The sequence below is a fragment of the Mytilus californianus genome, unplaced genomic scaffold (assembly GCF_021869535.1).
Source record: "Mytilus californianus isolate M0D057914Y unplaced genomic scaffold, xbMytCali1.0.p SCAF_17, whole genome shotgun sequence".
Taxonomy (NCBI): domain Eukaryota; kingdom Metazoa; phylum Mollusca; class Bivalvia; order Mytilida; family Mytilidae; genus Mytilus; species Mytilus californianus.
The window spans coordinates 9,375,565-9,402,838 of NW_026262659.1; the positions used below are offsets into that span (position 1 = coordinate 9,375,565).

At 34.0% G+C, this 27,274-nt stretch overlaps 1 protein-coding gene across 1 annotated transcript; it reads right to left on the reverse strand.

The window, feature by feature from the left end:
* Positions 1-445: 445 nt before the first annotated feature.
* LOC127726359 (uncharacterized) lies at positions 446-26,818 on the reverse strand. Its single transcript, XM_052233719.1, has 18 exons — positions 26,583-26,818; positions 19,879-20,056; positions 18,575-18,678; positions 15,608-15,724; positions 14,866-15,069; positions 13,198-13,317; positions 12,358-12,417; positions 12,058-12,117; positions 11,458-11,637; positions 10,078-10,137; positions 9,478-9,537; positions 7,363-7,422; positions 6,763-6,942; positions 6,163-6,342; positions 3,119-3,222; positions 2,531-2,651; positions 1,788-1,811; positions 446-1,191 (listed from the first exon to the last, which is right to left on the reverse strand). Exons 1-18 carry the CDS (start codon positions 26,638-26,640, stop codon positions 731-733), a joined length of 2,331 nt encoding a protein of 776 aa, XP_052089679.1. The 5' UTR covers positions 26,641-26,818; the 3' UTR covers positions 446-730.
* Between the last annotated feature and the right edge of the window lie 456 nt (positions 26,819-27,274).

Here is a 27,274-nt window from a genome sequence, read left to right on the forward strand (position 1 = left end):
TATACACAACTACAGAGGTAAATGTCAGCGTCTAAAATGTAAGCTAAATGATAATTACAAATATAACAATCAGAACAAAGCTAAAAGTTTTATTACTGACAAAAACAAACCCACGAGATGCAAGATTTGAAATGTTCAGAGTCCAAGAAATAAGTAATGATGTGGCAGTAAAGACAAGAAAACGGAAATAAGCAACAAAGAACTATTTAATTCTGCAAAGCGTCTCTACGATTTTGAACTCTTTTGTAAAATTCACGACCTAATAAAACTGTTATTATATTTGATAGACTGTGAAATTTTGCATAAAAAAATCTACTAAACAACTTCTTCCCCCAATTCTACATCTTTGCATATAGTCAGGTAAACCTGATAAGGCCTCGATCTTAACTTTCGCTTACATTTATTACAATGCATTGCATCTGTATACTAACACGAAACTTTAGACTGATTCTAACTAAGCTTTATTTCTATGTAATAAAGATAAAACATATACACCAAATGCTAATTAATAATACATGTTTCAACGTTCATATACATTGTTAATACACCTTATCGCTATTTGTCCGCCATTACTGGACATCATAAAGGTTCCCGTAAAATTTTGACGTCACAATAAAAAATGTCTGACGCCACAAAGGAAAAGTGATTGATGTGTGGCGTTAAAAGTTCAAGTGTCGCAGATTCCTAAATAGCGATAAGGTCTATATGTTTAAATTTAAAAAATTGCATGTTATATAGCATTGCTATTGGACATTGGCCCAGAATGAAAGCTGTATAAACTAACACCAGACGGTCTTCGGGGCAGTTTCCCTTTCATGTAATCATCAAATGTATCGTGATATAATGGTTCCACTTTTGCAATCGGTTGTAATGTTTTTGAGGGAACCCATTGTGGATCAAACAAGGGAAAGAAATTTAAGGGCTTTTTGGGTCTAAAATTGTAAAGTTGAGCTGGTTTTATGACACTTGGAACAAATGTAATTTTTTGAACTATATCAGGTTTTCCAGTCCCGTCGTCAACGATTGGCGGAGGCTTCTTCCTTCGTTTTGGAAGTTTGATTTTCTTGCATATACATCCATATTTCCGAAAGCAATATCTTGCCAATAATATGGCTAGAATAAGCAGTAGGATGAATGGTAGAATTAGCAGCATGTACAGCCAAGCCAGGTTGGGAGGAACTTCTGGTGTTGCTACAATATATCAAAGTAATAACATGTAAACTAAATTTCATTTAAATATAACATTTATTTCGAATTTAAAAAAAATGTTGGTTTTTTGAAAATTTTATGAATCATTTATAACTACGTGTCGATAGCGATCTTTGAACAATATTTGATGTAATTTTAAAGTAATAATCTTTTTTTTTTTGCATATATAAACGTAAAAAGTTTCGCCGAGATGTCACGTGTTGTGTTAAGCTTCAAACTACCAATCTATTACGAGGGTCTGGATGGGGTTTACAGAAAAGAAAATTATGGGCAAAACGTGCAGAATAAAGGGAAAGAAAGAGAATAGAGATAGAGAAAAGAATAGTCTAAACAGAAGGAAAAGAATAATAGGTTGCTATCATATAAAGAATAGAGATCAATTGACAAAATAAATAAAGAATAGAGAAAAATGATTTGAAAATAAAGATAAGAAGAAATCCCCAGATCCTAAAGAATGTTACTTGACTTTTCCCAAGTATTAGTTGATTTGAAACATCTTAAAATATTGTCTATCAATCTTTTTTTAAGCAACTTTTTACGTTGAATATTAAACTTTATGACTGGCTATTTGTACTTACTAGGAATGATAACCTCACATGTACCTGAAACGAAGATGGTCAAGGTTAAGATGACATAAACAAGTAAATTTATCTTTATTTTAAGATGATGGCCTCATTATCCAAAGCTAATCTTCCTGAGGGTCCTCAAAACATCCCAGATATACATACGATATACAATATATAAAGACAATAGTACATTATTAACACTTAAATGCATATTCATGTTATTATTTACACCAAAAGCTTCAACAAAGAATCCAGGAATTACTTATTCAAAAGAAGTTAAAAAAAAATATTTTTTAAACTGTTTTAAACCGATTGTGTCTTATCCCGATTTTAATATTTTGACAAAGTGTGAATTCAGATGGCGAGTGATGCATGCATCGCAGGGGGAGCTTACCCCGTCTTGCTACTTTTGGAGTTAATGCGATTCCAAACTAGAATAAACACTAATGATGAAGGTTGTTTTTGTCGTTCTTTTTGTGAAATTAGTAAGTACAAACTATAAAATTATCATATAATGTTTCTAAAACATATAACACTGTGAATATTAAGAATAAAACAACTTATATAACATTAAGATACACGCCAATGGAAGAAAATTCCAACAACACGAAAATACAAAGGACAAAAACCTTTATGTTTATTTAAGTGGGTTAAATAAACAGTTATCTGTAGGTACTGAAAGATTACTCTGCTTTCGTCAGTCTTTTGTGTTTTTGTTGGAGGTTACAATGTTTTAATAAGCCGAATAAACGTACTAATTATATCCCATACAACAAGTTTAACGCCACCTGTTTCAGCTTCAGAAGATGTTGTTGTATTACCGCAGAACTGTGGAGTTTCTGTAGCATAAATTGTATCACCAGTTCTTCTGAATGCCTATATTTTAAACAGGATCAGGATTATGTTATAGTTAAGTAATTTGAATAATAAAATACAGGAAAACGTACATATGTTTTTAGAATAGAAAAGGTACAACCCATTTGTAGGTTTTAAACACGCAGCAAAAACAAAATATCGAAAACAGAAACATAGCACACATATAACTCTCATAAATATTGCAATCTTACTTCAGATTGACCGGTTTTAAAAAAAATATTTCAATGAATACAAATCAGTTTACTTAGCCAATGCCACCAGGATGAAAGTAATTTCCCTTTGACACTTAGAATATTTAATGCATTGAAAAAATCAAATTCAAAATCAATATTAAAAGTTCGACTTATAATTAATTTTAAATATATTAACATGATTGGTACTACTTAATTGTAAATGTACACTGTATAACGGGACAAATCTTAATTGTTGTTCAACACAAGTATCATCATTTGAATTTTGAAACGTACTAGACAGTAAAATGGATTGGTAGCCAATGGATCGTCGTTCCATATAGACAAGTATGTATCTGATCCGTCTGTTATAGCGTGTATACAACGGTATAGTCCTAGACCTGTAAGTATAAAGTGGTACATTACATAACAGACGTGTATACAACGGTATAGTCCTAGACCTGTAAATATAAAGTGGTACATTACATAACAGACGTGTATACAACGGTATAGTCCTAGACCTGTAAATATAAAGTGGTACATTACATAACAGACGTGTATACAACGGTATAGTCCTAGACCTGTAAGTATAGAGTGGTACATTACATAACAGACGTGTATATAACGGTATAGTCCTAGACCTGTAAATATAAAGTGGTACATTACATAACAGACGTGTATACAACGGTATAGTCCTAGACCTGTAAATATATAGTGGCACATTACATAACAGACGTGTATATAACGGTATAGTCCTAGACCTGTAAATATAAAGTGGTACATTACATAACAGACGTGTATACAACGGTATAGTCCTAGACCTGTAAATATAAAGTGGTACATTACATAACAGACGTGTATACAACGGTATAGTCCTAGACCTGTAAGTATAGAGTGGTACATTACATAACAGACGTGTATATAACGGTATAGTCCTAGACCTGTAAGTATAAAGTGGTACATTACATAACAGACGTGTATACAGCGGTATAGTCCTAGACCTGTAAGTATATAGTGGTACATTACATAATAGACGTGTATACAACGGTATAGTCCTTGACCTGAGAGTATCAAGTGGTACATAACATTACAGACGTGTATACAACGGTATAGTCCTAGACCTGTAAGTATATAGTGGCACATTACATAACAGACGTGTATACAGCGGTATAGTCCTTGACCTGTAAGTATATAGTGGTACATTACATAACAGACGTGTATATAACGATATAGTCCTAGACCTGTAAGTATAAAGTGGTACATTACATAACAGACGTGTATACAACGGTATAGTCCTAGACCTGTAAGTATATAGTGGTACATTACACAAAAGACGTGTATACAGCGGTATAGTCCTAGACCTGTAAGTATATAGTGGTACATTACACAAAAGACGTGTATACAGCGGTATAGTCCTAGACCTGTAAGTATATAGTGGTACATTACACAAAAGACGTGTATACAGCGGTATAGTCCTTGACCTGTAAGTATATAGTGGTACATTACACAAAAGACGTGTAAACAGCGGTATAGTCCTAGACCTGTAAGTATATAGTGGTACATTACATAACAGACGTGTATACAGCGGTATAGTCCTAGACCTGTAAGTATATAGTGGTACATTACATAACAAACGTGTATACAACGGTATAGTCCTAGACCTGTAAGTATAGAGTGGTACATTACATAACAGGCGTGTATATAACGGTATAGTCCTAGACCTGTAAGTATAAAGTGGTACATTACACAACAGACGTGTATATAACGCTATAGTCCTAGACCTGTAAGTATATAGTGGTACATTACACAACAGACGTGTATACAACGGTATAGTCCTTGACCTGTAAGTATATAGTGGTACATTACATAAGAGACGTGTATAGAACGGTATAGTCCTAGACCTGTAAGTATATAGTGGTACATTACATAACAGACATGTATACAACGGTATAGTCCTAGACCTGTAAGTATAAAGTGGTACAATACATAACAGGCGTGTATATAACGGTATAGTCCTAGACCTGTAAGTACAGAGTGGTACATTACATAACAGACGTGTATATAACGATATAGTCCTAGACCTGTAAGTATAAAGTGGTATATTACATAACAGACGTGTATATAACGGTATAGTCCTAGACCTGTAAGTACAGAGTGGTACATTACATAACAGACGTGTATATAACGATATAGTCCTAGACCTGTAAGTATAAAGTGGTACATTACATAACAGACGTGTATATAACGGTATAGTCCTAGACCTGTAAGTATATATTGGTACATTACATAACAGACGTGTATAGAACGGTATAGTCCTAGACATGTAAGTATATAGTGGTACATTACATAACAGACGTGTATACAACGGTATAGTCCTAGACCTGTAAGTATATAGTGGTACATTACATAACAGACGTGTATACAGCGGTATAGTCCTAGACCTGTAAGTATATAGTGGTACATTACATAACAGACGTGTATATAACGGTATAGTCCTAGACCTGTAAGTATATTGTGGTACATTACATAACAGACGTGTATATAACGATATAGTCCTAGACCTGTAAGTATAAAGTGGTACATTACATAACAGACGTGTATACAACGGTATAGTCCTTGACCTGTAAGTATATAGTGGTACATTACATAACAGACGTGTATATAACGGCATAGTCCTAGACCTGTAAGTATAAAGTGGTACATTACATAACAGACGTGTATACAACGGTATAGTCCTAGACCTGTAAGTATAAAGTGGTACATTACATAACAGACGTGTATACAACGGTATAGTCCTAGACATGTAAGTATAAAGTGGTACATTACATAACAGACGTGTATAGAACGGTATAGTCCTAGACATGTAAGTATAAAGTGGTACATTACATAACAGACGTGTATACAGCGGTATAGTCCTAGACATGTAAGTATTTAGTGGTACATTACATAACAGACGTGTATACAACGGTATAGTCCTAGACCTGTAAGTATAAAGTGGTACATTACATAACAGACGTGAATATAACGGTATAGTCCTAGACATGTAAGTATATAGTGGTACATTACATAACAGACGTGTATACAACGGTATAGTCCTAGACCTGTAAGTATATAGTGGTACATTACATAACAGACGTGTATACAGCGGTATAGTCCAAGACCTGTAAGTATATAGTGGTACATTACACAACAGACGTGTATACAGCAGTATAGTCCTAGACCTGTAAGTATATAGTGGTACATTACACAACAGACGTGTATACAGCGATATAGTCCTAGACCTGTAAGTATATAGTGGTACATTACACAACAGACGTGTATACAGCGATATAGTCCTAGACCTGTAAGTATAGAGTGGTACATTACATAACAGACGTGTATACAACGATATAGTCCTAGACCTGTAAGTATATAGTGGTACATTACATAACAGACGTGTATACAACGGCATAGTCCTAGACCTGTAAGTATATAGTGGTACATTACATAACAGACGTGTATATAACGGTATAGTCCTAGACCTGTAAGTATATAGTGGCACATTACATAACAGACGTGTATATAACGGTATAGTCCTAGACCTGTAAGTATAAAGTGGTACATTACATAACAGACGTGTATACAGCGATATAGTCCTAGACCTGTAAGTATATAGTGGTACATTACATAACAGACGTGTATACAACGGTTTAGTCCTAGACCTGTAAGTATATAGTGGTACATTACATAACAGACGTGTATACAACGATATAGTCCTAGACCTGTAAGTAAATAGTGGTACATTACATCACAGACGTGTATACAACGATATAGTCCTAGACCTGTCAGTATAAAGTGGTACATTACATAACAGACGTGTATATAACGATATAGTCCTAGACCTGTAAGTATAAAGTGGTACATTACATAACAGACGTGTATATAACGGTATAGTCCTAGACCTGTAAGTATATAGTGGTACATTACATAACAGACGTGTATATAACGGTATAGTCCTAGACCTGTAAGTATATAGTGGTACATTACATAACAGACGTGTATAGAACGGTATAGTCCTAGACCTGTAAGTATAATGTGGTACATTACATAACAGACGTGTATACAACGGTATAGTCCTTGACCTGTAAGTATATAGTGGTACATTACATAACAGACGTGTATAGAACGGTATAGTCCTAGACATGTAAGTATAAAGAGGTACATTACATAACAGACGTGTATACAATGGTATAGTCCTAGACCTGTAAGTATATAGTGGTACATTACATAACAGACGTGTATAGAACGGTATAGTCCTAGACATGTAAGTATATAGTGGTACATTACATAACAGACGTGTATACAGCGGTATAGTCCTAGACATGTACGTATATAGTGGTACATTACATAACAGACGTGTATACAACGGTATAGTCCTAGACCAGTAAGTATAAAGTGGTACATTACATAACAGACGTGTATATAACGGTATAGTCCTAGACATGTATGTATATAGTGGTACATTACATAACAGACGTGTATACAACGGTATAGTCCTAGACCTGTAAGTATATAGTGGTACATTACATAACAGACGTGTATACAGCGGTATAGTCCTAGACCTGTAAGTATATAGTGGTACATTACACAACAGACGTGTATACAGCGGTATAGTCTTAGACCTGTAAATATATAGTGGTACATTACACAACAGACGTGTATACAGCGATATAGTCCTAGACCTGTAAGTATAGAGTGGTACATTACATAACAGACGTGTATACAACGATATAGTCCTAGACCTGTAAGTATATAGTGGTACATTACATAACAGACGTGTATACAACGGCATAGTCCTAGACCTGTAAGTATATAGTGGTACATTACATAACAGACGTGTATACAACGGTATAGTCCTAGACCTGTAAGTATATAGTGGCACATTACATAACAGACGTGTATATAACGGTATAGTCCTAGACCTGTAAGTATAAAGTGGTACATTACATAACAGACGTGTATACAGCGATATAGTCCTAGACCTGTAAGTATATAGTGGTACATTACATAACAGACGTGTATACAACGGCATAGTCCTAGACCTGTAAGTATATAGTGGTACATTACATAACAGACGTGTATACAACTGTATAGTCCTAGACCTGTAAGTATATAGTGGCACATTACATAACAGACGTGTATATAACGGTATAGTCCTAGACCTGTAAGTATAAAGTGGTACATTACATAACAGACGTGTATACAGCGATATAGTCCTAGACCTGTAAGTATATAGTGGTACATTACATAACAGACGTGTATACAACGGTTTAGTCCTAGACCTGTAAGTATATAGTGGTACATTACATAACAGACGTGTATACAACGATATAGTCCTAGACCTGTAAGTATATAGTGGTACATTACATAACAGACGTGTATACAACGATTTAGTCCTAGACCTGTAAGTATATAGTGGTACATTACATAACAGACGTGTATAGAACGGTATAGTCCTAGACCTGTAATTATATAATGGTACATTACATAACAGACGTGTATAGAACGGTATAGTCCTAGACTTGTAAGTATATAGTGGTACATTACATAACAGACGTGTATAGAACGGTATAGTCCTAGACCTGTAAGTATATAGTGGTACATTACATAACATACGTGTATACAACGGTGTAGTCCTTGACCTGTAAGTATATAGTGGTACATTACATAACAGACGTGTATACAACGGTTTAGTCCTAGACCTGTAAGTATATAGTGGTACATTACATAAAATACGTGTATACAACGGTATAGTCCTAGACCTGTAAGCATATAGTGGTACATTACACAACAGACGTGTATACAGCGATATAGTCCTAGACCTGTAAGTATATAGTGGCACATTACATAACAGACGTGTATACAGCGATATAGTCCTAGACCTGTAAGAATATAGTGGTACATTACATAACAGACGTGTATACAACGCTATAGTCCTAGACCTGTAAGTATATAGTGGCACATTACATAACAGACGTGTATACAGCGATATAGTCCTAGACCTGTAAGTATATAGTGGTACATTACATAACAGACGTGTATACAGCGGTATAGTCCTAGACATGTAAGTATATAGTGGTACATTACATAACAGACGTGTATATAACGGTATAGTCCTAGACCTGTAAGTATATAGTGGTACATTACATAACAGACGTGTATACAGCGGTATAGTCCTAGACCTGTAAGTATATAGTGGTACATTACATAACAGACGTGTATACAGCGGTATAGTCCAAGAACTGTAAATATAAAGTGGTACATTACATAACAGACGTGTATATAACGGTATAGTCCTAGACCTGTAAGTATAAAGTGGTACATTACATAACAAACGTGTATACAACGATATAGTCCTAAACCTGTAAGTATATAGTGGTACATTACATAACATACGTGTATACAACGATATAGTCCTAGACCTGTACGTATATACATTGTTAGTATATAGTGGTACATTACATAACAGACGTGTATACAGCGGTATAATTCTAGACATGTAAGTATATAGTGGTACATTACATAACAGACGTGTATACAACGCTATAGTCCTGGACCTGTAAGTATATAGTGGCACATTACATAACAGACGTGTATACAGCGCTATAGTCCTAGACCTGTAAGTATATAGTGGTACATTACATAACAGACGTGTATACAGCGGTATAGTCCTAGACCTGTAAGTATATAGTGGTACATTACATAAGAGACGTGTATAGAACGGTATAGTCCTAGACCTGTAAGTATATAGTGGTACATTACATAACAGACATGTATACAACGGTATAGTCCTAGACCTGTAAGTATAAAGTGGTACAATACATAACAGGCGTGTATATAACGGTATAGTCCTAGACCTGTAAGTACAGAGTGGTACATTACATAACAGACGTGTATATAACGATATAGTCCTAGACCTGTAAGTATAAAGTGGTATATTACATAACAGACGTGTATATAACGGTATAGTCCTAGACCTGTAAGTACAGAGTGGTACATTACATAACAGACGTGTATATAACGATATAGTCCTAGACCTGTAAGTATAAAGTGGTACATTACATAACAGACGTGTATATAACGGTATAGTCCTAGACCTGTAAGTATATATTGGTACATTACATAACAGACGTGTATAGAACGGTATAGTCCTAGACATGTAAGTATATAGTGGTACATTACATAACAGACGTGTATACAACGGTATAGTCCTAGACCTGTAAGTATATAGTGGTACATTACATAACAGACGTGTATACAGCGGTATAGTCCTAGACCTGTAAGTATAAAGTGGTACATTACATAACAGACGTGTATACAACGGTATAGTCCTAGACATGTAAGTATATAGTGGTATATTACATAACAGACGTGTATACAACGATATAGTCCTAGACCTGTAAGTATAAAGTGGTACATTACATAACAGACGTGTATATAACGGTATAGTCCTTGACCTGTAATTATGTATTGGTACATTACATAACAGACGTGTATAGAACGGTATAGTCCTAGACATGTAAGTATAAAGTGGTACATTACATAACAGACGTGTATACAGCGGTATAGTCCTAGACATGTAAGTATTTAGTGGTACATTACATAACAGACGTGTATACAACGGTATAGTCCTAGACCTGTAAGTATAAAGTGGTACATTACATAACAGACGTGAATATAACGGTATAGTCCTAGACATGTAAGTATATAGTGGTACATTACATAACAGACGTGTATACAACGGTATAGTCCTAGACCTGTAAGTATATAGTGGTACATTACATAACAGACGTGTATACAGCGGTATAGTCCAAGACCTGTAAGTATATAGTGGTACATTACACAACAGACGTGTATACAGCAGTATAGTCCTAGACCTGTAAGTATATAGTGGTACATTACACAACAGACGTGTATACAGCGATATAGTCCTAGACCTGTAAGTATATAGTGGTACATTACACAACAGACGTGTATACAGCGATATAGTCCTAGACCTGTAAGTATAGAGTGGTACATTACATAACAGACGTGTATACAACGATATAGTCCTAGACCTGTAAGTATATAGTGGTACATTACATAACAGACGTGTATACAACGGCATAGTCCTAGACCTGTAAGTATATAGTGGTACATTACATAACAGACGTGTATATAACGGTATAGTCCTAGACCTGTAAGTATATAGTGGCACATTACATAACAGACGTGTATATAACGGTATAGTCCTAGACCTGTAAGTATAAAGTGGTACATTACATAACAGACGTGTATACAGCGATATAGTCCTAGACCTGTAAGTATATAGTGGTACATTACATAACAGACGTGTATACAACGGTTTAGTCCTAGACCTGTAAGTATATAGTGGTACATTACATAACAGACGTGTATACAACGATATAGTCCTAGACCTGTAAGTAAATAGTGGTACATTACATCACAGACGTGTATACAACGATATAGTCCTAGACCTGTCAGTATAAAGTGGTACATTACATAACAGACGTGTATATAACGATATAGTCCTAGACCTGTAAGTATAAAGTGGTACATTACATAACAGACGTGTATATAACGGTATAGTCCTAGACCTGTAAGTATATAGTGGTACATTACATAACAGACGTGTATATAACGGTATAGTCCTAGACCTGTAAGTATATAGTGGTACATTACATAACAGACGTGTATAGAACGGTATAGTCCTAGACCTGTAAGTATAATGTGGTACATTACATAACAGACGTGTATACAACGGTATAGTCCTTGACCTGTAAGTATATAGTGGTACATTACATAACAGACGTGTATAGAACGGTATAGTCCTAGACATGTAAGTATAAAGAGGTACATTACATAACAGACGTGTATACAATGGTATAGTCCTAGACCTGTAAGTATATAGTGGTACATTACATAACAGACGTGTATAGAACGGTATAGTCCTAGACATGTAAGTATATAGTGGTACATTACATAACAGACGTGTATACAGCGGTATAGTCCTAGACATGTACGTATATAGTGGTACATTACATAACAGACGTGTATACAACGGTATAGTCCTAGACCAGTAAGTATAAAGTGGTACATTACATAACAGACGTGTATATAACGGTATAGTCCTAGACATGTATGTATATAGTGGTACATTACATAACAGACGTGTATACAACGGTATAGTCCTAGACCTGTAAGTATATAGTGGTACATTACATAACAGACGTGTATACAGCGGTATAGTCCTAGACCTGTAAGTATATAGTGGTACATTACACAACAGACGTGTATACAGCGGTATAGTCTTAGACCTGTAAATATATAGTGGTACATTACACAACAGACGTGTATACAGCGATATAGTCCTAGACCTGTAAGTATAGAGTGGTACATTACATAACAGACGTGTATACAACGATATAGTCCTAGACCTGTAAGTATATAGTGGTACATTACATAACAGACGTGTATACAACGGCATAGTCCTAGACCTGTAAGTATATAGTGGTACATTACATAACAGACGTGTATACAACGGTATAGTCCTAGACCTGTAAGTATATAGTGGCACATTACATAACAGACGTGTATATAACGGTATAGTCCTAGACCTGTAAGTATAAAGTGGTACATTACATAACAGACGTGTATACAGCGATATAGTCCTAGACCTGTAAGTATATAGTGGTACATTACATAACAGACGTGTATACAACGGCATAGTCCTAGACCTGTAAGTATATAGTGGTACATTACATAACAGACGTGTATACAACTGTATAGTCCTAGACCTGTAAGTATATAGTGGCACATTACATAACAGACGTGTATATAACGGTATAGTCCTAGACCTGTAAGTATAAAGTGGTACATTACATAACAGACGTGTATACAGCGATATAGTCCTAGACCTGTAAGTATATAGTGGTACATTACATAACAGACGTGTATACAACGGTTTAGTCCTAGACCTGTAAGTATATAGTGGTACATTACATAACAGACGTGTATACAACGATATAGTCCTAGACCTGTAAGTATATAGTGGTACATTACATAACAGACGTGTATACAACGATTTAGTCCTAGACCTGTAAGTATATAGTGGTACATTACATAACAGACGTGTATAGAACGGTATAGTCCTAGACCTGTAATTATATAATGGTACATTACATAACAGACGTGTATAGAACGGTATAGTCCTAGACTTGTAAGTATATAGTGGTACATTACATAACAGACGTGTATAGAACGGTATAGTCCTAGACCTGTAAGTATATAGTGGTACATTACATAACATACGTGTATACAACGGTGTAGTCCTTGACCTGTAAGTATATAGTGGTACATTACATAACAGACGTGTATACAACGGTTTAGTCCTAGACCTGTAAGTATATAGTGGTACATTACATAAAATACGTGTATACAACGGTATAGTCCTAGACCTGTAAGCATATAGTGGTACATTACACAACAGACGTGTATACAGCGATATAGTCCTAGACCTGTAAGTATATAGTGGCACATTACATAACAGACGTGTATACAGCGATATAGTCCTAGACCTGTAAGAATATAGTGGTACATTACATAACAGACGTGTATACAACGCTATAGTCCTAGACCTGTAAGTATATAGTGGCACATTACATAACAGACGTGTATACAGCGATATAGTCCTAGACCTGTAAGTATATAGTGGTACATTACATAACAGACGTGTATACAGCGGTATAGTCCTAGACATGTAAGTATATAGTGGTACATTACATAACAGACGTGTATATAACGGTATAGTCCTAGACCTGTAAGTATATAGTGGTACATTACATAACAGACGTGTATACAGCGGTATAGTCCTAGACCTGTAAGTATATAGTGGTACATTACATAACAGACGTGTATACAGCGGTATAGTCCAAGAACTGTAAATATAAAGTGGTACATTACATAACAGACGTGTATATAACGGTATAGTCCTAGACCTGTAAGTATAAAGTGGTACATTACATAACAAACGTGTATACAACGATATAGTCCTAAACCTGTAAGTATATAGTGGTACATTACATAACATACGTGTATACAACGATATAGTCCTAGACCTGTACGTATATACATTGTTAGTATATAGTGGTACATTACATAACAGACGTGTATACAGCGGTATAATTCTAGACATGTAAGTATATAGTGGTACATTACATAACAGACGTGTATACAACGCTATAGTCCTGGACCTGTAAGTATATAGTGGCACATTACATAACAGACGTGTATACAGCGCTATAGTCCTAGACCTGTAAGTATATAGTGGTACATTACATAACAGACGTGTATACAGCGGTATAGTCCTAGACCTGTAAGTATATAGTGGTACATTACATAACAGACGTGTATATAACGGTATAGTCCTAGACCTGTAAGTATATAGTGGTACATTACATAACAGACGTGTATACAGCGGTATAGTCCTTGACCTGTAAGTATATAGTGGTACATTACATAACAGACGTATATACAGCGGTATAGTCCAAGACCTGTAAGTATAAAGTGGTACATTACATAACAGACGTGTATATAACGGTATAGTCCTAGACCTGTAAGTATAAAATGGTACATTACATAACAAACGTGTATACAACGATATAGTCCTAAACCTGTAAGTATATAGTGGTACATTACATAACATACGTGTATACAACGATATAGTCCTAGACCTGTACGTATATACATTGTTAGTATATAGTGGTACATTACATAACAGACGTGTATACAGCGGTATAATTCTAGACATGTAAGTATATAGTGATACATTACACAACAGACGTGCATACAACGATATAGTCCTAGACCTGTACATTGTAAGTATAGAGTGGTACATTACATAACAGACGTGTATACAGTTACATTGAAAAGCAAAATGGTGCGTATTACTATATATACGTCATACTTAGTTATGAATAATGGAATAACATGTTTATAATGCAAACCTGATAAAGTTTTGTCTGTAGACGTTGTAGAACACGTTTCATTGTATGTAATGTTGATCAAAGTTTTATCTGTACAGACATCAAATACAGTGTCAGGACATGTCGATGCGTCCGCTTCACTTTCGTGCTGAATGGAAACATTACCAAACTGGGCCTGTAAATCTTCTGGACAAGTTATGTTTAGACTTCCATCAGCAATTGAACCTATGAGTCAAAAACAAAACTTGACTAAAGGTGGTTTTGTAACGTTGTATACAATGATTTCAATAAGTGGTGTTTTTTCTGGATTTAGCATTTAAAAATTTTGCAGTTTCTGATTGGTTCTCGCAAAGTAGATGATATTCATAATTGCACAAATAAGTTCACATGTTGTTACACGATATGGTCTTTAATGATATAGTGACGTTAATCAAACATCAATTATTCTCAACACAGTTATTTTGTTAGTAGTTTTGATGGTTTGATGGCTTTTTATTTTTCTTGCTTGTGGATTTTTTTTTTTTTTAGTTTTCTTCGTTCGTTATTTTATAATTTGGTGTTTATAGACTCTAATAAAAAATGTCAGCTTCAAGTCTCGTGTTGAATAACGCTAGACTATTCTGTCTTTCTACACCATATACAAATCAATAAGCTCGTGGTTATGGCTTACCAATGTTTAAAGAACATGATACAAAAACGCAGAGCAAAACGTTTTTGATGTAATGAAATGTCTAACTATTCTACAAGCCAAACATATACCTACCATCTCGAACTAATGTGATGAAAGTACGACTGACCAATGTCCTGCTGCACACGCTGCTAAAAGTAGCAGTGTTTGTACCATCCCCAACCATGTTATCTTGCAAATAGGGATCACGTTCTAATAGATAAATAAATTCATTGAAATAATTGATCATACTTAATCAATTAGCAATATAAAGATCTTCGTGTCTTGTCTATCTTTTTCGTATTTACATAATCATTTATCTGACGATCGAAATTTGGAAAGTGTTCTGTTCATTTACTAGTACGAGGTCAATACCACTACTACTGATTAGTTCACTCAATTATCATTAGCTCAGCAGTCTGTGCTTCGGTACTGACATGACTTATAGAATATGTTTCTAATTTTGACATTTTGATTTAAGAAATTACTCAGAAAGTAAGGTTCCAACTCCCCCAAGAAATGTTGACATCAGCTGATTTGATATTCTTTTTATATCCGTCTTGACCTTCATTAACAGGTGTGTGCTCCTTGCACAAAGAATTCTCCAACAGAGGTTCGAAGAAGAACGGCTGAAATCAACACTACGTAATTTTCACGGTCACCATGACGAATTAGTTGATTTTAGTCGATATGATTTGTATGTGTCTGAACTCACTAGCGACATGTTTTCGCGGTCTAAGTTCTTTCCATACCAGTATAGTCGTCTGATCTGAAATATTACTCATTGTGTCCTATTCCCGATTGTGACATTTTTAGTGTGAATTCGCATGGCGGTTGATGAATGAATAGCGGGAGACGCATCCGGTCCCGCTTCTTTTTGAAATTATTGCGATTCCCTCAGTTTCTTTTTGTTACCATGATTTGTCTCTTTCTATATAAAAATTAGAAGATGCGGTATGATTGCCAAGGAGACAAATTTCCACCAGAAACCAAATGACGTATCAATGAGCAGCTATAAGTCACCGTACAGCCTTCAACAATATCCAAACCATACCACACATGCAGCCACAAAAGGTCTCGAAATGACAAATCTAAAACAATTTAAACCAACTAACGACCTGATTTATGTACAAAACAATAAACGAAAAACAAAAATGAAACACAGCAACGATCGACAACCACTGAAGTACAGGCTCTTGATCATGACTTTGGACAGGCACATACATATTGGGCGGATTTAAACATGTTAGCAAGCGCCAAACACTTCTCATAACCTGAGACAGTGGTGTAACAGCACAAAACAAGAACAAACTGTAAAAAGCAGTTGAAAATGGTTTAACTAACCAGATCGATACAAAGCACAAAAAATCTGTTATTGGTTTACGAGATTTGAAAACGTTTAAACTACTGTCGCCTTAACTGGTCGTTAAGTATGTATACACTACTTGCTTTTAAATGTTTGAGTTTGGGTGTTGAAATTATTTAATGCAAACAGATGTAAAGTAAAGTTACAGAACCAGTTCGGCTTTAAATAAATCTTAATAATTATCAATGATCATTTGAATCTGAGGTCAAGTAGTTTTGGAGTGTTAAATATTTTGAATATCTTAGAAAAAAAACGTACTTTTGGTGGTCTTTTTAATTCGGTTGTCAGGTTTGACTTTTCAACTCTATACACTTAAGTTCCACACTATCTTTTCAATCAGATGTTCTCTTATTTGATTAAATGGTCCTTCAAAAAATCTGATTGTAAATTTATTTGATGCAATACACCTAAACGCTTTTTCTGTATTGAGAAAGGTTAATATGCTAAATATACCTACTGGAAGTCTGATGTACTGGAAGTACATCTATGTACGTTTCGGCAATAAAGTTTATTGACATTATATATAAATATATATGCATATGGGTACTAATGGCACCCTTTCAGTTGTGGACTTGTTACTGTATTGTTATGAATAAAAGTTTATGACCAGTTTAGTAAAAACTCGTCTAAATTCCATTTAACTAATAAAGTCAACAACACGTACCGTTATCTTGGTGATAATTTTGGTTAGATAATCAAGTACTTTATAAATATCATGAATATGCTGCCAAACATTACCAAACTGAACTTACTTTCAAATATAAACAGTTAGAATTGTCTATCCGTTTTTTAAATATTTTAGTTTCACGGAAAACTCAATTTATGAGAATGACGATAAAAGGGCCGATTTTTGGTTTTCTGTTGTTAATTTTCATTTTTTAGGAAGGCTGTGTTCTTTTGTCTCCATCTTAATGTGTTTTTATATCCCTACATGTTCGCTATGACCATGTCTGTAGTGAAATTATAGATTTCAATGAACGTAATCTTTTCATCCCTTGTAAATAATCAAGTCAGGTTTTGTTACTATAAATTACGTAACACCTTTACTAAATTCTGCCATATACACAATGATTTGATTTGAAAGTTTGGCTGATTTCAAACTGGATATCAATTCATAATTTTACACTGATGTTATTTATATAGCTCGTAAATTAAGATACGATCCATGTAAACTCATTGATTATTTCATAAACTAATTCTTAAAAGTAGGATAACAAAACTACCGAACTCCAAGAGAAATTCAAAACGGAAAGTTCTTTATAAAATGGCAAAATTAAAAGCTCAAACACATCAAACGAATGGAAAACAACTGTTTAAAAGGTTATCAATTTAATACTTAAATTAGATCTTTGAATATTGTTTTATCGGTACAAACACTGATTTCGTAATCAATAAATTAAAGAATAAATAATAGAATTGATATACAGCTATGACATTTACGGCCCTACATTCTGTCAATACTATTATTTTGCCATAGGATCGTGTTTTTTTACTGATTGATATCCTAATATTGGAAAAATATTATTGTCTTTGAACTAGCATTCAGAAAGAGTACTCTCAGATCCGTACTATGTTGTCTCGTATGAAAAAAAAATCAAGAGTTTGTAATAAATGCACTGTAAGTTGACTCCCTATCTTCATCCCAAGTATGAAACATTACACGTTATATCATTGGTTGTAATATATTCATTACTCACCTGTTAACTGGTAGTAATAGGCAACATCACTATCAACAACGTGTAATTCTATGCACATATAGAACTTAATTATCAAACCAAAAATGTTGTTCACTTGTTCTGCTCTGAAATAGTGAATAGTTTGTTATTTGTATCTGTATACCTAAAACCACCATTCAGTCTTTAAATTGAATTGTTTTAGAGTACATTTGTACGCAGTCATACATCACATGCATGAAAAAAGATGTGTTTGCCTTTCCAATAACGTTGTAACCATTATTATTCAGTTGCAGAGGAGGTATTTTCCTGCTCCAGTATTAACAAATTTTCAAAGTTATTGATTGTTTTCCAACTGTTTTGATTCAAGAGCTACTGACAAGTCTCGTGTAAACAAAACGAGCGTCTGGAGTATTACGTATTTAAAAGAGGGGCGAAAGATGCCAGAGGGACATTCAAACTCATAGATCGAAAATAAACTGACAACGCCATGGCTAAAAAAGAAAAAGACAAACAGACAAATAATAGTACACAAGACACAACATAGAAAACTAAAGAATAAGCAACACGAACCCCACCAAAAACTGGGGGTGATCTCAGGTGCTCCGGAAGGGTAAGCAGATCCTGCTCCACATGTGGCACCCGTCGTGTTGCTTATGTTATTACAAACCTGGTAAATAGTCAAATTCGGTAGGTCACATTCGTGAAAAGGGAACGGGATTGAAGTAACGATATAAGGAACATATTAAAGTATGGTATCTTTTGAGAGCTTTGACAACCATTAAACAATGCCAGTGTTGATAGACGTTTCAGATTCCTTCGCTGCATGAACTGCCATAAGTAAGTCATTGTTGGCAATTTAATGTTCATAACGTTAAAGTAATTAAAAATGCTAAGGTTTGTGTACTCACAGACAAAGTTGACCTAAACAACATTAGGGACAATTTGTTTTGGATTTTTTGTATTTTCGCTGTTCTTGCACTTCATTATTAATTTGGCCTTCCTACTGTTTTGATGTAAGTGCACCTGAAAACTTTCGTGTGTCCAAAAAGTGCATCTTTGGTACTAGATTATAATTTTTTAACTAACTTTGATAACTTTTAAACTCTCGATAAATGATATCAGTCTACAAGCAGTCGATCTATTTATTTCCAATATGAATATAAAAGACAATACAGAATACAGTTAAACGTTAATTCCGAGATATTGATTTGGTTGCTTGATATCTTCATTTTTAATGAGATCTCAATTAATCAATATGACAAAATGATTACAAAAATTATCAGTGTTAAGTATCGTTTTCTATTCTAATTTTAATTTTCGATTACCTCAAGAAGTATAAAGTCCCTTCACTGTTTTGCTCTTCGCAATAAAAGTGGAAAGAACTGACACCAGGAATAGTCACTTTATAAAATTGTATGTATGTAGAATTTACAAATGTCATGTCGCCTCGGTCAGCCCCTTTCCACACTCCTATAAGCTGTGATGGAAAATTACATTGACATGCTGAAAACGAAGGCAAACAATATAATTATTAGAAAATGTTATTAGTTGTCTGTATAAAAACTATTCACCAGAAGACAAATTACGCAAAAATAATGGAATTTTCAAACGAGAAACCAAACTGCCTGATTTATATCAAAACCAATAACCTGTGCTGTTTTGGGCAAAACGCTTAGGAATTTTGGGTCCACAATGCTCTTCAACTTCGTACTTTATTTGGCCTTTTTAATTTTTTTATTCAAGCGTCACTGGTGAGTCTTTTGAAGACGAAACCCGCGCCTGGCGTACAATATGTAAATCAAGGTATCTATGCTGAGTTTATTGTACATTATTAATTAAACACACAAGTGTTTGCACGATAAATCAAGAATAATTACCCCATTTACTGATGGATCATTGAGAAACTTACATCAAATCAGTAGTGGTATCCACCAGCAGTATTCTGCATTCGATGCGCTAAAGTAACCAGCTGAATGTTCATTGATAAGTATCAAAGTATAGGAAAACCTCGAGTACTCTTAGATAGGTACCTTGTGTTGTTTTGTGATGCTTTATTTAAATGGCATCGCCGTTTTGATGAGTCAAGACTTTACAACTGATTTATAATTTGTTCTTACACTTTTCTGTTACAGCACTTTCCCAAGAAAGGAGGGGGTTGTCCACTTACAAACATGTTTGACCCAGACACAAGAGTTATTTGATTGTCCCACGTCAGGGGCCTGTTAATCAGTGATTATCGCCATATTTGGGTTTCATTTTTCTTATTGGTCTAAGCTTAAAACAAGTCATTAGTATCTCTTTCGAATTGATTCACTTTTTTTGTACTTACTATGCGCAACATGACGGGTATCACATATTTATATACCTATATGGAGTTATTTTCTTTCAGAACGATAGGTCATTCTTTCGAAGAATCAACCCGGACGATACCATGTTTCAATGAAATATGCTCCAAGGCATAAAATAATGACCAGTGTGAGGTAATTATTCTCCTTGATTAAAATGCAAACTATAATTTACTTCAAAATTATATTCGTCTGATAGTTTCTGTTGCCGATTTGGGGATTTATTTTTCATTACACATGATAGGTGTAAAAAAAATCGTCATTGCCCGAATTTTAATTTTAGAAACAAATAATGTGAAGTTTTGATAATTTATCGCTACAATACAGATACATTATATATGCGAGATGAATTTTAATGTAAAACTTTCATAACACTTTAAAATAAAGCCAGATTTAACATATTCGTGTGTCAGATTTTGAAAATCTTATTGATTCACACTGAATAGGTTGATTGATTGATGGTTACTTAATGTCCAGTGGCAAATATTTCATGCATGTTCAGGACAATACACACTGAATAGGAAATCATACTGTGACCTACATGTATTGATATTCGTTTTCGTGTAACATGTACATGTATCACGATTTCGTGCCCCCTTCGTGTCAGTTCTTAACTTTTTTTACATTTATGTATACCTTTTACACTATCAAATGATTCTTTTATTCTATTGAATAACATTCACGTACCTCACAATGAGGTCGGGTGGGGGAAGGTATATAATTATATCCTGATTATCTGTTAGCAAAAATGTATTGCTATTCAAAAGAAAATCATTCTGAATATTTCATTCGATTCAATTAAAATTGTTGAAAAAATAATCACTATTCCGCGATAAAATGTCATTACAAATAGACAAAAAAAACATAGCACCTCACCCTTTCCATAAACTAAGTTGGTACAATAAATTACTTACAAAGTGTCTTGTATTTTTCATACACCGGTATCAGATGGTAACAATTCATTTGTGTCTTACTTAATGCAGTTACAGTAATATTTTTATTGTGTATGGATAATAATTTCTAAGGTTTATATCTAGATTAGTTAGTGAGTTTTATTTCACATTCTAAATGAGCCGTAGGGCGTATTAAAACCTGAACGCATTAGAAAGGAATATCCCACTTTAGTGTGGTGGGTAAAATAGGATGCTAAATTTTGCAAATCTTTATAAAAAACAATATTTCTTTTACGGCATATAAGTCAGATAATTCATATTTTAAGGTTTTTCTTGTCGTAGAACACCCCTCGGGTTATCTATAACGGAGCAGGATGCGCAAACCATTTTGGAAATCCTCAGATTATCCCCGGTATTGGTAGTGCTCGTATTGCAAAGTCGTTGGCTTTTAATGTATGGTTTTGAGGATGGTTGTTTTTACTTTTATTTTTTTTTTTCGTTTTTCTTCTTTTTAGAAATTAAAAATCAAACAATTTATTATAATAAATCCCCCAAGAAGATGAATTGTCGGTTCCTAAACCATGACTGAAAAAATAAATTTCTGAATATTTTCTTAAAAGTGCCTTTGTTAATAATTATCCCCTTTATTTTTGTTCGGGATATTGAGGATTGATCTAACAAATGCTTTATAACTTAATTTTTATAATTTTAAAATTTTGAGAATTAGAGGCAACATTGATTGGTAAGGTTTCAAAAGCATAAGTGATACAACTCTTACTGTACCAGATGCGCACTGGATCAATAAATGTCAAATCAGTGATAACGGAGTCAAAAAATATTTAATAAATCCAAAACCTTATATATATAGACAGTGTTAAAGATCTTATAAAACCAAAGTGGACCAAACGTATAGCCAAATCAGAAAATAGAATAAGAGCTTTGAACGAGGAAGATGCATTACTTGATTTAAAATGATTTCAAATACTTCCTAACAGCAAATTAGAAAAAAAACCCACTATATCTGAATTGTAATTCCAGTACCATAGTTCTTGGAATTGTGCTTATGATACCCTCAGAGACTACAATTCCACCAACAGAATGAACCCACTAGAAGCAAGATCTTGTTATTCCATATTGCATATACAAGTCAAGTTCAAAAACGGAGATTATCGCATTAATTCTAAACAACGCAAGTTCGAGTGCATAAACAGATATGCATGGATCTATCGCAAAACGGATCAACACTGTGTCAAAATGTCACGACATTCGTGATATCTTAAGAAATTTAAGATCTTTAATACTATTAAAGTGCCATTGATCCACAATGACATTTTTGACACTTGTTTTCGTGAGGGCCTTTGTGTTCATTAACTTAACTATAAGATGTATTAGGTCCTTCGACTTTTTTATTTTGAATTCCTTGCTGTTTTTTTTTCCAAATGTGACAAATGTTTTTGGTTAAAGTTAAAGACGACAAAGGACTGGAAACCACTATTGGTAAATAGTATTTGAAAAAGCGTATACTGTTTATATATATGGATCTTATTGTAAACTATAAACTGTATAGAGGAAAGTGTGAGGTAAACACAAATAAAACATCAACCCAATGACATAGTCTCATTTAAAAGAATTAACAATTAGTTTTTGTTCTATTGTTTTCAATCTTTACACCTCTATCTTTCTTACGGTTGCCACATGTTGGACAGGATCTGCTTACCCTTCTGCAGCTCCCTTGTTTTGTTTAAAAGGAGTTCGTGTTGCTCTTGCTTTAAATTTATGTCTTGTTCTTTGTGCTTTTAATGTGTCAATGCATGTTTTGTTTATACCGGTGACAGTATTGTCATAAAAAATGCGTTTCAAACGAATTGCAAAATCTCACATTTGGTTAAGTCTTATGATTAGAAATTTAAAATGACCGATGGTTTACGAATTGGTGTTGTCCTACGGTTAGATAAGAGTCAATTACAAATCAGCTCCTGTGTAATGACTTATCAATTGGATAAAGCTTATTTTATAGAAGTATCTGCCTAACCCTTCCGGAGCACCTGAGATCATCCTCCGTTTTTTGGTGGGGTTCATGTTGCTCAGTCTTTACTTTTTTATGTTATGTGGTTTGTAGAGTGTTTTGTCTTTTGGTCGTTTTTATTTTTTTTTTATTTTTCCATGGCGTTGTTAGTTTGTCTTCGACTTATAAGTTGACTATCCCTTTGGTATCTTCCGCTTCTTTCATAATTTAACCATCCGTTATATTACTACAACTGGGTCAATACTGCTGATGGTGCACTATCAGACCATGAGGGTACCATCTATTCAGTACTACGAATGTGATTCAGCGTTTACATAGTTGTGTAATGATTTTACTACAAAAGAGTGCAACTTATGTCATGTCTGTAATATTTGTTTTACGTAAATTGTTTTGTTATATATTAGGTCGTTAGTTTTTTCTCGTTTCAATTGTTTCATATTTTACATTTGATGGGACCTTTTATCGCTTTTATAGTATGGGTTTGTTTTATGGTTGAACGCCGTACGGTTACCTATGATTGGTTACTTCCATATCCAATTAACTCTAGTGTCTCATTGGCAATCATACAATATCTCCTGATTTTTATACTAATATAAGAATAGGGAGATATGGTATGATGGCCAATAAAAGAGAGGCAAAAGATACCAAAGGGACATTCAAACTCATAAGTCGAATATAAACTGACAACGCCATGGCTAAAAAAGAAAAAGACAAACAGACAAACAATAGTACATAAAACACAACATAGAAAACTAAAGACTGAGCAACACAAACCCCACAAAATACTGGGGGTGATCTCAGGTGCTCCGGAAGGGTAAGCAGATCCTGCTCCACTTGTGGCACCCGTCGTGTTGCTCATGTTAGTACAAACCGGTAATAAGTCTAATTCGGTAGGTAACATTCAGGAAAAGGGGACGGGATTGTAGTTACGACAGTAGGAACATATCCGCTATCATCTGTGAAATGGATATTCCGTAACGGTCAACCAACTCGTGATAGCGTCCGTAAAATTTACGAAGGGATGATTTCAACTTCACTACTTGGCACTCTTTGTTTAATAGCTTCCTTGTGAGCAGCAACCCTCTATTAAGGAAATCATGATAAGAAATACCAGCCCTGGAGTATCGTATCAATTGGGAGATATATAATCCGTATGCAGGCGCTGCTGGAATGTTGCTACATTAAAATGGAAAGTTCACAATTGGGAATCTGAAGTCATCTCTTTTGTCATAAAGTTTTGTTTTCAACCGACCCTCATTGTCAATTTCTAGATGTAAGTCAAGATATGAGCAGACCTAACTGTATCTGTTGTATCCTTTGTCTCAAGTTCGACGGGATAGATGCGTTCAACATAGTCACCAAATTTAGAATTATCGAATGAGGGAACATCATCTATGTAGCGATAAGACAACTATCCACCAAAGTTAAAATGAAGTGGATGAAAGCAATTATATGACACCGTAGGGCGTTCAACCATGAAACAAACCCATACCGTAAAGTCGGCTATAAAAGGATCCGACATGAAAAATATGAAATTATTTAATTGAGAAATCTAACGTCCGAATTAATAACAAAACAATTTACGAAAAACAAATATGAACCAACGACAACCACTGAACTACATACTGTTCTATTTATGTCATTTTGTTGTGTATGCTCCGAAAAAAATAATTTTGCGCCTTCTCCAAAAACTGTTGGTTCATAGCACAACTAATGAAGATTTTAAACAGCGTATCATAAACAATAACAGCAGTATACCTTGTGCACTTCAAGTTTCCTTTTTAATCAACATATTTTCTTTGAAATATCTTACAAAAGTACGACCTTACTGCTTCTACTTATAAAGGAAAGATAACCCGATTTCAATCTGCTTTTAAATAGATATAGTTTTTCTTTTACAGAAAACCTTATATCATTATCTTTAATAAAAAAAAAGCAATAACTGTGCTTTTAGTTCATGTTTTTATACAAATACATCAAGGTGCATTCAAAAAGCAAATAAATTATTCCGTATAAATGAAATTTAAATTCAATATTGAACCAATTACTGTATAATACATAAATCAATTGCATGCACAGAGAAACAAACTTGCGATTCGATATTGTGTTGATTATATTTACTATATACTCAGAAAAAAAAAATACAAAATCTGCTTTAGAAGCCTCACCAGCACTATACTTCTTAATTCATGTCTAAAGACAAGGAACATGATAAAACCGGTAATAAATAAAAATGGACAATCAAACATATTTGATCAGTTACATAGTATAATTAAAGTAAATATGATTACATGTAAACAAGATTCATAGCAGAAATCAAAGACTCGATAGCTCAATAGAATTATTTATGACCATAAACTATCATGAAATACCAGTAATGTTTTTGAAGATGAATGCCAATTATTTGGGATTTGATGGTCGCACAGATTTTGTTTTCTGAAGAAGCGTTAGAGAAACCATTTAATGTATTGAAAAATTGTAAACTATTGTAATCAAATGCATAATTTGCCAGTAAAGTCACAAAAAATCATTTAGAAAATAATGTTTTCTTATTTTATTGTTTCACTTCAATTCTGTTTACTATTTACATTTTTTGTGCATCAATAAAACCAGGAAGAATACTTCAGCAATTGTGAAAGAAACATAATACCGTTTTACATTGTAAAATCATACATATGTATTTCGACATCAACGGGTTCCGTTTTCTCCCGTTCACATAGTTATAATATATGTATACGTTGTTTTGCATCATTTTAACCACTTACCTGCTGTTGACAGTAGTGCAAAACCCCAACAAAGTCGAAGTAAATCATAAAAGAACATCTTGCTTTTCTTATATCCCAAACTTTTAAAACGTTATTTAAAATATTGCAATGTTATTTCACCAGATGTTGAATTTCTGTGAGTAATGAATATTGGAAAATCTGGACCTTCAAGATATTCAAAGATAAAAAATAAAGAACAGTTGGAAAATTCAGACAGAAACGTTATTGTTGATCAAGTAGAAGTACACTTATATTAACTTGTATAAGAATTCATTAGAACAATTAAGAGTCTATTTTCTATAACCACATATTACCATTTGCTTTCAGTCTCTATAGGGGGTTGAAATGATAACATCTCCTGTGCGTTTTAAACAGTAGTTCATCCATTTCTAATTAGACTTAAAACCCACCCATTCATTTACACGTTTGCTTTGTATTGTGGTCGTGGTTATGAGTAATTAACCCATACATCAGACACAAATCACTGATTTTATCGATCATTCACTTTAAAATGTATAACTTTGGTTTGTTATCTATTACTGTTTCATTACATTTTAAAATTTATTATTTCCGTAAAAAAATACACTACCTTTTATCTCATATAATATCAAAGCTATGACGATTTCTTTTTCAAGCAATTACAAAATCCCTAGATTTATTTGAAATGATAATTTTATCCATATCACAGCTAT

What these genes read in the sequence shown, in the direction of transcription:
- LOC127726359 (XM_052233719.1), bottom strand. Translation starts at nt 26,640, where the DNA reads ATGTTCTTTTATGATTTACTTCGACTTTGTTGGGGTTTTGCACTACTG. An exon ending in CATCACATTAGTTCGAGATG is followed by an intron (nt 15,070 to 15,607) that starts GTAGGTATATGT and finishes TTTGACTCATAG; the next exon opens with GTTCAATTGCTGATGGAAGT. An exon ending in TACAGACAAAACTTTATCAG is followed by an intron (nt 13,318 to 14,865) that starts GTTTGCATTATA and finishes ATATGCTTACAG; the next exon opens with GTCTAGGACTATACCGTTGT.